General features: G+C 39.9%; 2 protein-coding genes across 2 annotated transcripts; one reads left to right on the forward strand and one right to left on the reverse strand.

Annotated features, from left to right (window-relative positions):
- Positions 1 to 157: 157 nt before the first annotated feature.
- Positions 158 to 5,069, reverse strand: gpatch3 (G patch domain containing 3). The gene is made up of 7 exons (XM_086114655.1): positions 4,658 to 5,069; positions 3,560 to 4,014; positions 2,454 to 2,628; positions 1,093 to 1,152; positions 861 to 982; positions 654 to 781; positions 158 to 578 (listed from the first exon to the last, which is right to left on the reverse strand). The coding sequence occupies exons 1-7, from the start codon at positions 5,064 to 5,066 to the stop codon at positions 395 to 397; spliced, it is 1,533 nt and encodes a 510-aa protein (XP_085970781.1). The 5' UTR covers positions 5,067 to 5,069; the 3' UTR covers positions 158 to 394.
- Positions 5,070 to 10,845: 5,776 nt separating this feature from the next.
- nr0b2a (nuclear receptor subfamily 0, group B, member 2a) lies at positions 10,846 to 11,883 on the forward strand. The gene is made up of 2 exons (XM_086114142.1): positions 10,846 to 11,371; positions 11,452 to 11,883. Exons 1-2 carry the CDS (start codon positions 10,846 to 10,848, stop codon positions 11,703 to 11,705), a joined length of 780 nt encoding a protein of 259 aa, XP_085970268.1. The 3' UTR covers positions 11,706 to 11,883.
- Positions 11,884 to 13,958: the final 2,075 nt, after the last annotated feature.

The following is a 13,958-nucleotide window of genomic DNA, read 5'->3' on the forward strand; positions in this document are numbered from 1 at the left end:
CCGAATATATTTTAAAAAATGTAAACTTATGTGGATATGGTCTACGAGTCTTGACAATACAATCCTTTGTACTTGTGTGACTGTGTAATCCCTGTTTTAAAAAAAATTGAATCATGTAATATATCATTAAAAATAATAATACACAACACCACAGGAAAACAGTGAGGGTACTCAATTTTAATTATGTAAGTCTTGGAAAATAAGACTAACATGTAATGAATGCTGCCAAAATTCACACATCCATCCATCCATTTTCTGAACGGCGTATTCTCACAAGGGTGGCGGGCGTGCTGGAGCCTATCCAGCTGTCTTTGGGGGGAGGCGCTGTACACCCTGAACTGGCATACATAGACAACCATTCATTCTCACATCAAACAAAAATACACAGCATTTGTCATCTCCGCGGCCCAACGCTGCCTGCAGACTGCCAGCCTCTGTATTTCATGCTGATGTTTGGTTGGCGTCTGAGCAAAGAGTCCCCCATATCAACGTCCTTGGGTTCATCATAGATTGTACTTATATGGAAGTTTCTTCTGGCCTTTTTACCAGTATTTAGGGGTAGCTTTTCACCGTGATAGCTGTAGAATAAACACAATGAGTACAATGAGTAATAAGAAAGAAAGAGGTTCATCGCTTTCTATTCTGAAACTTACCCAAACCCGCGTTTGCAGTGTGGATGTTTGCCTTCATTCTCTAGGGCATCAGGAATCCCAGCTTGACTGCTTCCCAGCCCTTTACCGTCCTTCCAGCCTTGCTTCTCCATTACGCGGCGGCCAAAGCCCTAACCAAGCAGTAGAAATGAGTAAAACGTAAAATTCTACAGCAAACAAGTGGGCATAAAGTGTAGTTGAATCTCATACCTTAGTGAACCTCTCAAAACTCCCAATGGCATGATTGTGTGCAGATCCATCTTCAAGACCATCCCTAAGCCTTTTCTCCAGTCGCATCCGGACATAGTCCCGGGCGTCCATGTCACCACCGTCTGGAAAAAAGATGACGCCAGTTTAAGAAATTGTGTTTGTGTTAAATGCACTTCGAGAGTACTTGTGGGACAAATGTGATAAAATTTTGAGGTCAGGCAGGCCAAAATACCTTTATCATAGTAGACGCTCATGTCAACATCCCAATCATCTGCTGTTTGCTCATCAAAATCTGAAAACAGTTGGACAGAATGAGACAAAAGTGGTTAGTCTTTTTTTATTTGTATCAAGAGCTTCATGTCTGGTGGTAACTTGATTTACAAGGTTAATTTGCTCCGTGATCACGTTCAGAACTCAAAACAGTTACACCTCAAATCATCTTTCCCCATTAAAATGAACAGAAATGCTACTAATCTGTTCCAGCCCACCCCCCCCCCAAAAAACCCACACACAAAATAAGCAGTTTTTCATAATAAAAATAACACTCTACAGTATTGTACTTTATAAAAACAGTAGTATGATAATTATACAGAATTTAAAGAATCAAACAATTCAATGAGCGTTGTGTGTCAGATGTTTGTGTCTTGTCCACCAGAGGGCAATATAATAACATAAACAGGACTGATGATGTAACAGAACACTGTCAAAAGTTGCAATCACAAGTTGTTTTTTGCTGAGGATAAAGAAGATATGCCTGTTAGTATTGTTTAATTGTTAGTCTCAGTGATGAGAATGACAGTTGAGAAAAAAAATCTGAAAAACAAACTCGTCGACGGCGGGGACGATTTAGCGTCAGCTAATGCTAACATCAGTGCACGTCCATTGTTAGCAGCAGGACGACTTAAACTTAACCAATAAATGAGCACTACACAGTAAATGACTGTCTGTGTTTTATGTTATGTGTTGTGTTTATTATTTTACTTTATGTTAACTGTTTTGTCAAGCGCTCTGTTACAGTTGCAGCTGTTGTGAAAGCGCTATATAAATCAGGATGTATTGTATAATGCCACTAAACTCTCATGGACACACACAAAAAAGGCACAGAAACCCTCTCTTCAAATACCACCACATTTGACAGGTTCTAAATCACTTAACAGCGCCCCACTTTTACATTCCTTAACGATTTGCTCATTGCGCGGGTCACCCTCACTCTCCTCTCTTGCTCGACCGCATTGCAGTGATTTATGTTTTGAAAAACACTGGGCCCATGGACCTATATGAGGCAGTTAGGTTCGATACATGTCTAATTATCTTTGTTTTATGTTTAGTTCAACAGCAAATCTCAACAGGGGTTGGCAAGAACCAGCCTGAAGCTAGCACTTAGCCTATTATTTCAAGATTTACTCACTATCTTCCAAATTGCTGCTTGTTGCCAAGTTCGCTGCCACAATCTAAGCGCTCACATCTTACTTTTTTGCCCACAACAAAGCCAAATAATCAGTTTATGTCACCAAAAAAAACCTCACAGGTTGGGTTGCTCATAAGTCAAGATGCCACACTACATACAAACAGTATCATCAATGTTGTGCTTACCTCCTTCTTCTTCCTGCCAGTACTGGGCATCAGTGTAGAACACCAAACCCGAACCGCCCTTTTCCCACTTCAACTCAATTTCTTCTTCAAATAGCCTTTCTTTGCTTCGCTCTTGGCTAGTCACATCCTCATGCAACGCTTCATGACGCTCCCACTCCTCACAGCAGTCATCATCCTGCAATCAAACGAGAGATTTGTGGTGAACTGGAATGCAATCTGGATCAGCTCAGCATAATATATTTCATTTTACTGTACATTACAATTTCTGGCCAACATTTAGATGGACTTTTTCAATCAGATTAAATTTGAGGAGATATATAAGCATCTGCACAGGTTAAATGGAATTCAATGTAATTTGTACTGTTGTAAAATGTGGATCTGGATGAATGACAACTTCCAACCCATTAGCACATTAGAAATGTTCAGATCATTTATTTGACAGGGAGATTGGTTTAAAATCACACCTAATAGGAAAGGCAAATTTGTATTTTCAATGTATCTACGCTAATACTCTATTTTAAAATACTTGAAAGTCATTCATCTACTGTATTTTTTTTCCTCACCTCTTTTCATCTTTAATTAATGAATTTCTACAAGAAATGTACCGTAGATGAGATTAAAGTGTTTTTTGGTATAGCATCAATTTATTTCACCAGTAACACACACAACTTGTGTGTGTATTTTATAGAATGGTGCTGCTGTCCTGATCTAATTAGCTGAACTAATTTGCTGAACGTGGAATACTTATAGCTGAGGCATTCATCAATCAACTTTCTATTCTCCTTGTCCTCACTCGGTTGACTTTTAGTCTTCAATTGGGAGAAAGACAGAGTATCCTGAGAAAGCCCGCATGGGGAGAACACCCAAAAAAGGAGGGCAGGAGCTGAGATTCAAATCCCAAAAATGAGAAATGTAAAGCAGACAAGCTAAACAAGAGTGCACTGATCCACATTGTTCCAAATTGTTACGAAATTAAACAAATTGGTAGTTGACCAGCCTCGTAAAACAGATATAGGACTTTTCGATGTACTTCTGGGAATCGTCATGAAAAGAAGGATGCATTTCAAATTCAGCACACATAATAAATACCGAAGTCTTGAGCTTACATCATCTTCATTTGACTGCATGCCCTCCTCTTCATCTATTTGTGGCTCATCGTTCTCAGTTGTCTTGCAGCAGTCATCCAGATTTCTCTGTGCTGATGTTCGAGCGGCTAAAGTGCCTGGCCCCGATATTTCATGGCCAGCGGCTGTTAAAACAGTGTCTTCTGTGGCCGGCAGCGTGCAAGTGTCCTGGTACTGAAAAGGCACGTTGCCGTAGCGACGGTTGGAGCCAGTTTTAGGGAACTTAAGGCCCAGTTTGCGGATGAGGCGGGGAGGCAGCCGACACGACTGGATGAGCTGTAGGAAAACTTTGACTGATGTGCCCACATTCCCATTCTGCATCAGAGCGGGTGGATTAAGTTCTGATAAGGTTTTGAGGTCGGACAAGGTGAAGTGTTCGGTTTGGGACATCCGGTGTCGCTGTTCAAACCTCGTCTTATACGGGAACTGATTCTCATCTGGAAAGAGAAAGAAAAAGCTTGTTAGTTGATTGCAATAAATGGTGATACACAAGAGACTTTTCACATAGGAAAATGGTCAGTTTTGATTTTCATATCTATACTGTATATATATATATATATATATACACACACACACACACACACACATATATATTGTGTGAGTGTGTGTGTGTGTGTATTCATGATTGTGGTGATTTGCAGTGTGGAAAGAGTTTACACTACCGTGGTGGCAAAATGCCACATTGGTTCCCTTGAAAGGTGCAAGGAAATATAATGATTATTATTATTGCAGTTGTTATAAGTCGAATTTCCCCTTTAAAGGTTATAAATAGGTATAGTAAATTAATATAAAACATAAATTAAAATGCATTACAAACAGCTCCCAGTACGACGAAGTGCAGTTCATGGATGGCTTTACTTTGTTGTTTAAATTACTCAATTGCTTCACATTAAATTTCAACACGAACCAACAGATTTCTCAGTTGTAACTTGTTTAACGGTTTCACACGTTTATTCGCATTTGTGGGCACTGATTAATGCTCTTTATGTATTGAGGTGGCTTCAATTCAAACAAATGATCTTACTATTAATGATCTCACCTCGTCATTACACATTTGCGGGGAAAACAAGACTCACTTACCATTGTGTTGTGAAACCTTCACTCTTTTAATGACACATCTTCTGGACAGCCAGTTGCCCTTGGAGTCGATCCAATGGTTTCCTGCGTACATTCTCACCAATCTGTCGGCGTGTTTGTTGTGAACGGAGACGACACAACAGCAGGTTTTGGCTGCCTGCTTAGTCTTTTTGCTGCAGTTGTCTTTAGCCGCTGCTGATGCTAGGTCGCTACTACCGGACGACTTATCGCCGTCTTCCTCGCTGTCTCCACACGTTTGAGATTCCCGGTGCACCTCTGGCCGGTGGCGGTAATGAAAACAGATGAAGCCCCCACTCTCAATGAACTGACTGAAATAATTCCGGAGGTCCACCGAGTGAAAAACAGCAGGAATGTTGCTGACAACTAGAAAGACGCCATGTATGTCCGCCATGTTTTTTGTCAATATTTATTTTAAACCACGATGAAATGACGACACTTCCGTGTAAACCCAGTAACCGGATATGACGCACTACAGGTATTCGAGGAAGGTGGAAAGTCTGACTAGAAAACGTGCACTAAAACGCTACTATGAGCTGGGATGCGTAGTCAGAAAAAAAGGACCCCGAGTTTATCGCCCGACTTCAATAGAACGTCACTCTTCAGTGGTGACCCATGGGACATACAGACCAAAATGGCAAAATGCACAAGATTATAAACATTGATTCATTTATTTATTTATTTATTACATTTATTTGGTTATTTGAACTAACTTCACGTTCCACCACGTGATTTGTACTGACTTCGTGAAGATATGCCTTTATCTCCCTGCATGAAGTTATTTGATGAAATAAATGAAATGCTTTGAAGGGAAGATATTATGTAATTTATATAAATTGAGTACATTATGAAGAAGGTTTGCTGGAGGCCAAATGTGTTGGGATGAACCAGAACAACAAACAATTTATCGGAATCAGCCATCTTTGTTGTTTACATTCGTCTCGAACACTTTGAGGTCAGAACTGGGTCAATCCGATTTCCCACTTTGAACAAATGCAGCACACCCATGTGATTGACCACACTGTAATTATTATTTTTCTATCCATCCATTTTCTATCCTCACAAGGGTCACGTGTGTGCTGGAGTCTATCCCAGCTGTCTTGGGGCAGTAGGTGGAGTACATCCTGAACTGGTTGCCAGACTTTCATAGGGAACACAGAGATGAACAACCATCAGCAATCACAATCGCACATAGGGAAAATTTAGAGTGCTGCCATGCATGTTTTGGGAATTTTGGGGGAAACCTGAGACCACGGAGAAAACCCACACAGGCACGGCAAGAACATTCAAACTCCACAGGGGAAGGCTGCAGCCGGGATCAAACCCACAACCTCTGCACTGTGAGGTCGACGCACTAACTCGACCGCCGGGCTGCCCCAATCCAATCCATACAATACATACTGTATTTATTTCTATGGCGCTCCCACAACAGCTGTATCTGGAGCAAAGGCCTTCATAGAACATTTAACATAAAATACAGTGCTGTGCAATTGTATTTGCCTTTGGGTAGTCTGTCATTTTGGCGTTGAGGGGCAAAAGTTCCAGTGAAAATGTTCAACATTTTGGAAATGTTAACCCGTCATTTTAAAACAATACTGTACTAGCTATACTGTAAGCTAACATTTTGTTGAAAGTTTATTTATATATATATTTTTTTGTATTTCCTTTTTCTATCCGTCTTTCAAAAAGATGACCAAGAAATGTATTCTACCAGAGTTCATTAACCCAGCGGCTAACGCTGTGCTTGGCCTTCACCTTGGCGTTTATCGGTGTGTTTTGATAGTAATAGGCAGTAAAAATCTACTCATGTGTCTGGACCCTGACATCACTACAGAGCATTTACACTGCATCATGCTTCTCTTATGCATTAGTCACAACTAACATATGTTCTAGAAGTCCAAAGTTAGTTATTAAGCATGTCTAATAAACTTCAATTTCATAACTTGCACCAAAACCAATTTGAATGGTGAAACTGGAACGATTTAGTAGATGCAGGTAGAAGAGGTTTTATTTATCATTAAATGAGCATAGATAGCAATGTTAATTTGTTACAGCATCATGTAAGCAAAAACCCACTTGGGGAAATAATTATGTGAAGCTCCACATAGAAATAATGGAAAGTCAAGTCAAAACGACAACACCAAATGTTTTCGATGATTGGAATGCTGATTTGCAAGTATAAATCGTGTGCCTTTATTGTCATTATTAACGGAATGGAATCCCCCCAACCGCGCCTCTTGGTCCCCTTTGCCTCACTGACCTGGTGGGGGCATGGAGCCAAGCAAATGACCCTTTGTTACAACAGTACGCCAAGGTGAAGTGTCAAGTCCGAGACATTGCGTTCACATCATCGTGCACTAACAAGAGTTCATTGACCCGATTGCTCCTTTGAAAAACAATAAACTGTACATTCATAAATACACTACATGTATTTGATAGTATTATATGTGTCTTATTTCTTGTTTGGAATAAAATATAACTAGGAAATTCAGTGCCAGCCATTGTGTAATGCATCTTCTTACATGAATACTGTATATTCACTTCCTTGATCACACCGATTTCAGCAGTTGCTCCACTTATAGAATGAAGGACATTTTTATTTAAACTTTACAGTCAGGGAGCAGATAAGCGTCTGTCCTCCGTGTCCGTCTCTGCCTGATCCCAACGTCTATAAAGAAGCGTCTTATCACAGACATTTACAATTGTCAGCATGCTTGATCAAGCCCGATGGCTGCAGAGTGTATTGTAGGGCATTTCAAGAAACACATTAAGGATGTGTGTTTTTTCCATTTCAAGTGACAGCCCTTTGTTTTGAACTGTAGCACTACACTTGGTGGAAACACATAGTTTCAAATGAATTGCATAAGGCTGATATGATTTGTCAAGATTCTCACATTTTCTTTGGCGGAATGATTGAAGAGGCTAATGAACTAAAACAAACATGAGGTAGATGGTATTTAGGCTTTTAATAACACTTCTTAACAGCTTCAACTGACCTTGACTCCATGAAGGTTACTACGCCAATTTTTTGTTATTTTCTGATTAATTTTAAAATAATAATAATAACAATAATGTTGTCGTAATCTGTGAGGTTTTAAACAGAGATTGGGTGAAAGAAAAGTGAGGTATTAGTGGAAAAAATATCATCCCTCCCTCTCATCAACCATCCATACATTAATTTTCTTCCACTTTTCTGGTTTTGGGTCAAAGGAGCACCATGTTAAAAATAGGAAATCCCAGGATTCCCTCTCCCCAGCCACTTCATCCAGCTCTTCCAGGGGCACTCAAGATGTTCCCAGGCAACCAGAAGACATACTCTCTCCAGCGTCTCCTGAGCTGTCTGCAAGGCCTTCTCTCTGTTGCACGTGCCCAGAACACATCATCAGGGAGACATGCAGTAGGTATCCTAACCAGACACCCAAGCCACCTCGTCTTGCACCTCTCCATGCCGTGGAGCAGTGGCTCCATTCTGAGCCCCTCCCAAATAACTGAGATTCTCACTTTCCACTTGTTTTCGCCATCTCTGCGATTGGCTAGCAACCGATTTGTGTCAGTCTCCAGACCCCCCCCCCCCCCCCCACACACACACCTAGGGGAAGATTTTAATGCTGTGACTTTTCTGCCATTTTCACATGAATGCCGCATTGTTATACCTGATACACGGCCACTAGTTACTTAAAAATGTGTACTGCATTTAAAGTACAAATAGACAAATGATCTGAAAGTAATTTCAAGGAATCTGCCTTTAGTTCAGGGGTGTCAAACTCATTTTTTGTCGCCGGCCATATTGTAGTTGTCATTTCCCTTGGAAGGCCAGTATGACTGTGAAACCATATCAAGAAGTCAAGAATAATAGTTTCTTCAACTATTTAAGTGACTGTAATGAGGGGTTTGGTAACAAGAAAATACTGACAACAGCTCTCATTTATTATATATGTTCATTTTAAATTTGCTCCGGATTTTAGGAAGCATCATGCAAGTTGACATGTTTGATTGGCTTTCACATCTGGCCCCCGGGCCGGGCTTTGAGTTTGACACCTGTAGTTTAGTTAATTAAAACTCCATGCGTTCAATAGTTAGTTTGTTCGTTCATTCGTCCATCCATCTATTTAATATTATTTTAGTCAGTTGTTTTTCACACTTCTCACAGTGACAAACAAACAGCATGATTAAGAAGTCATTGTTTGTCATACCATCTACAGTCATGGTCTCATTACATAACATATACAAATCGTCCAATTTTGCACACACATTAATAATACAAACAGGAACAAACCTAAGTCAAAATCAACATTTACAATTGTGAAGAAGCAAGAGATGTTTGTGTTATTGTGCTTCTTAAGATATGGTTTGAATGAATGAGTTATTATTGGCACAATGCAAAATGGCGTTGGCTGTATGTGGGAATTAATCACTCTAATTGGCTGTTAGTGAGCAAATTAGTGCATGAGATAGAAGTAGACGATGAGATGATGCTCCACAAAAACTAAAGCAATGGAAAAGAAATGTATGATCTAGTAAATTAAAATCAGCAAAAAGTTGTTCAAGTCAAGTCAACTTTATTGTCAATTTTTCATATTCCTGCTTGATGATGCATGTGATGGGCATTGTTCTGGATATGTGTGAATTTCATTTCATGACACCTTCATTGTGGACTGTATGATAAAGAATGTTTCACCCCTGGCCACCTTTTGCCAAAATGTTGTAATCACACACCTGACTAGAAGAGCATGTGTAGGCTTTAGGTGTGAGCCTACCCAACAAATACTGCCAATGAGTATCACCTCCATGTCTGTCTCCAGAGGTTGGGCCCAGTGATCCCTGTCCAAAGAAGAAAAAACAGAACACAATAATTGTGATTGTCATAGAGGGTTTGTGAACCATCTGTTGTCTGCTCCCACACTTGTGGGACTGGTTTCCTCGAGCTGCCGACGCCAGTTGAAGCAGCAAGGTGTAGCTCCTTGGATCATTGTGATGTACAAACCCCTTCATCATGATAAGGTGGCAGCTCAGGGAGAAGGAAACATAAAATGAGTCATTGAAATCCATCTGTTTGTTTATTTGTGACAATAATAAAGTCATCTTCTTATCAGCGTCAAGCCTCCGTGCCAGGCACAGCGGAGATAACAATATGGGTTTACCTTAAATGAATGACCACCTAGAACACAAACAGACAGCATAACGTGAAATTCCTTAGATTTCATTGATTTATTTCACCCCGCGTCACAGGTGTCCCATGGACACGAGGGGTGGTTTTAAGTTTCATCCTAATTACTACATCAGATGTATTACGCTTCTTGTAAATTTGTGGTATGCACATTTTCAAAAATCCTATCTGCCTGTCTATGGCAGTGTCTCCCAAACTTCATTGAGCTAGGGCATCCATTTTAAAATAGAATGATTTTGCAAGATAAACATTTCATTAAAAAGTATGCATACTGAAATATAAAATATTTCATCTTAATGTACTCATAAATTGACTTAGTGTGATATCGGGGCCAGTTTAACTGAACACAAAACTGATATAATTGCAGTCACGGGATTGTGCCCATGGGACCCTAGTTGGGAATGGCTGACATATGGGGTCCATAACGAACTATCAAAGGAACCAAGCTGAGGCCCAGAACATACTTGCTGTGAGGTAACAATAACCACTCAGACACTGAACTGACACATATACCTGTATATTATTATGATTTAAACTAAAACAGATTTGGCAAGGCAGGTAGGTTTGTAGCTCTCAGAGGTTTTGCTGCAACGATTACAAAAATGTGCCAATGACATCATCCTGAGTATTTAACTTCTGGGTCAGTGCCCCACTGCCCTGTGTTGGCCTCATCAGCTCCAGCCAAGTATGAGTTGGCAATGTGTGGGGACCCATCAGAACTGGTCTTGATTACCTTCGGAGTCCTTGGTAGCTTGGTACAACCTGGGTTAATGACACAGACCCCAAGATAAGGCCTAGCCCTCTTGATATCCAGACGTTACTCCATCAGCTCCTTTTCATTGAGAAAAGCTTATCAGTTCCCCAGGTTTATACCACCAGTCACCTGGCAGAGAGCACATGGCTGTTTTTCACAGAGTGTGTATTGACAAGTCAAGGTCCACTTGGGTGGCCTTATAAATACAGACGTGGCGGAGGCAAGAGCGCCTCACTCCAGAAAAGCCTCTCCATGATGGATAACCGATGCCGGTGCAGCAGCGACAGACTGTTGAATCCTATCCTCTTCAACATTCTCAGTCAACTAGATAACACCAGGTCGAGCCTACACGACTATAATTCAATGCCTCATCGATGCAACTGTGAGCTACGCCGAACGGTGTGCTTAAAAAGACCATTGGAAATTTGCAAGGAAGCCTCATCGGTTTTGGTCAAAACCATCCATTTCATGAAGAACCTACCTGCTTTCAAGCAGCTTCCACCCAACGACCAGTTCATACTCCTCAAAAACTGTTGGGTGCCGCTCTTCATTCTGGGCCTGGCGCAGGAGCACGTGGACTTTGAGGTGGGCGACGTACCGGCCGACAGCATGCTGAAGAAGATTCTTCTGCGGCGTGAGGGGGGAACTGAAATGGAGAGGGAACAGCCCACCATTGCTGGCGTCAGCAAACTCAAGTCTTGTCTCAGAAAGTTCTGGAGCTTAGATTTGAGTCCAAAGGAATACGCATACCTTAAAGGGACGACAATATTTAACCCAGGTATGTGCAGCCTAGATACAGCGCGCATTTGCTTTACGATGTCTTGAAAAGTAGACTCTTAATGTCTTTGCGTCCAATAGACATCCCAGATCTAAAGGCATCTCTATTCATCGAAGGCTTGCAACAAGAGGCGCAGCACGCCCTGAGCGAGGTGGTCCAGCTACTCCATCCCAGGCGGCAGGACCGTTTCGCCCGCATCCTCCTCACGGCCTCTATGCTGCAAAGCATCACACCCAGTCTAATTGTTGAACTCTTATTCCGGCCCGTAATTGGCCAAGCTGACCTGTTGGAGCTTCTGGTGGACATGCTCTTTGGCAGGTCGAAGACATTTTAATGACATTTTCTTAAATGGAAGCAGACAGCAGGAACTGTTTCATCTCCACAGAGATTTAGTTGTCCATGATTACAAAAAGTTGTCTTAATGTCCTGCCTTTTGTTGTTATGTTAGGTCTATTGTAAATACCTTTTTTTTTGACAGAAAAATTCAATTAAATCTATTTTTGTACATGAAATCTGTTTTGGTCTTTTGGAGTTTGTTTCAAAGTGCAGTGTGATTACCCAGTAAATTTGCATTAATTTACGTTGAGGAATTTTGCTCTTACATTTTCCATCCTCAAGTTTGTTTTTGGGAAGAACATCTGCATGCATCAAAGTTAAAGGGCAAATAATATTTCGTTCAGGTCAGGCTCTACAAAGATTAGAAACTATTGATTTAACAATGTTTAAAGTGTTAAAAAATGTTGCATGTTTAAAGTTAAGCAGCATGACATCCAAATTTAATGACATGTGAATACTTGCAGGTTGATCTCAATTAATCATCTCAAAATAATTTTTCAAGTTAAACTCATATATTTTGTTGTGTCACTACACACAGAGTCAAATATTTCAGTTTACTGTTAAAATATTTTGATGATGATATATGCTGAAGAAAAGCTGAAATTCAACATTTCAAGTATAAGGTACTTAGAATTACCTGAGTAACCACGTTATTTCTAGAACCGAGTGAATCATTGTATCATACGAAATTCACTTTTTCTTCTTTTTACTTCTTGTTTGTTTGTTTGTTTATTGAACATAAAAACATATACAGTAATAAATTGACAGAAAGTAAGGTAAGTAAAATAGTAAAAGGAAAGAGAAATCAGTCATTATTCAACACAATTATTATGTTCAAGGGAGTAGGAAGAAGTAAAGAACTTATCTAGTCCTACTCCGTGTTATGTGTTTATAGATAAATAGATCATTTTTTGAATTAAACTACAACAATTAATGAACCTATGTTCAATATTGTAATGTATTAAGATGCACCTGTAAGTCACCGTACAGAACAGGTACCTATACTTGGCCCAAAATTATTCATACTGATCACCAGATTTTATTGGACAATTTTGAAATGCGAAACATTGTAAAAGATCCCGGTAACCTCGATCACAACCTCTAGCATTCTAACCAACTTAAGCTAATCACTTAATCCATAGATTTTAAATAGGCTACATATAACTTGCACAAGTAAACGTAATTTCATCAATAACAATTAATCTGATTTTTTTTGTCTTGTGTCATTTCTAATTTGGTTTTAACACACTTTCATACCTCTGCTTATACGCACTGTCACATTTCCAAAGCTATAGAACACTCGTTTCCTACATGGCGAGTCATGTAGGTTTACTGTACTGTATGTCTCCCTCTAGTGGATACAAGTGGAAATGACCTATCAATAAGATAAACGTTGAGGCGTTCTCCCTTGCTACTTTGCTTAAAAGGAATCGTGTACTCTTGCAATCGATGTGCAAATGACACGTACCTAAAAGTGTTCCCCATTATATTTTGAAAGGAGCCTGGTTTTGTGGTTGGAGCCATTGTCATCTTCGTTGTGAAAGACCTTCTTTCTGACAGCTCATACAGGTAAAACAGGAATGTGCTGATGAGGGCAGAGAGAAAACAGGGTGACACAAAAGCAAGTCATGACAACATTAGGTGGGGGGGGGGGGGGGGGGGACTACACTCCTGAAGTCCAGTGCACAGTGTTTTTCTTTTTTGTTGTTATGGCAAAAAACTCAAGAATGGTTTAATCACTTGTGTTTTGACTCGGGTAGGCAGAAGTTATTAATCGTTATTCCCAAATTGAAACCTTAAATACTATATACACTGTATTAGAAAAAAAACATTGAATAAAAGTCCACCCAACCAAAAAAAGAATAACAACAAATCAGGTCACACTCTGCACTGCAACGCCACAGTAAAAAAAAAAACAGACAACCCCTAAGATTTGATTTCCTATTTTTTTAGAACCAGCCAAACAAGTTCCTGCTTTTGCTCAAAGCGGAAAAACCCTACCTTGCGCATCACTGTCACTTCAGGGAGATGACAAAAAACAATGCAAAGTGATAAAAAGAGGTGTGTTAAAAAACTTGGACATGACCGTCACCTTGTTGAAATATGGCTTTCATTGATACTTCATAAACACATTTAATTTCTTTTTTTTTAAACAAAGGGGCCATGGGTCATTCATAGATGAGGTTTAAAAAACTATGGAAAACACTTTTTCTTGTTTAATGATATGTATGAATACATACTTTTAAATAAC

This window comes from Hippocampus guttulatus, chromosome 6 (assembly GCF_054856545.1).
Source record: "Hippocampus guttulatus isolate MCC_2025c chromosome 6, RoL_Hgut_1.0, whole genome shotgun sequence".
In the NCBI taxonomy this organism is placed as follows: Eukaryota; Metazoa; Chordata; class Actinopteri; order Syngnathiformes; family Syngnathidae; genus Hippocampus; species Hippocampus guttulatus.

What these genes read in the sequence shown, in the direction of transcription:
- gpatch3 (XM_086114655.1), bottom strand. Translation starts at nt 5,066, where the DNA reads ATGGCGGACATACATGGCGTCTTTCTAGTTGTCAGCAACATTCCTGCT. An exon ending in GAAGGTTTCACAACACAATG is followed by an intron (nt 4,015 to 4,657) that starts GTAAGTGAGTCT and finishes TTCTCTTTCCAG; the next exon opens with ATGAGAATCAGTTCCCGTAT. An exon ending in TGCAGTCAAATGAAGATGAT is followed by an intron (nt 2,629 to 3,559) that starts GTAAGCTCAAGA and finishes GTTTGATTGCAG; the next exon opens with GATGATGACTGCTGTGAGGA.
- nr0b2a (XM_086114142.1), top strand. Translation starts at nt 10,846, where the DNA reads ATGATGGATAACCGATGCCGGTGCAGCAGCGACAGACTGTTGAATCCT. An exon ending in GACGACAATATTTAACCCAG is followed by an intron (nt 11,372 to 11,451) that starts GTATGTGCAGCC and finishes TGCGTCCAATAG; the next exon opens with ACATCCCAGATCTAAAGGCA.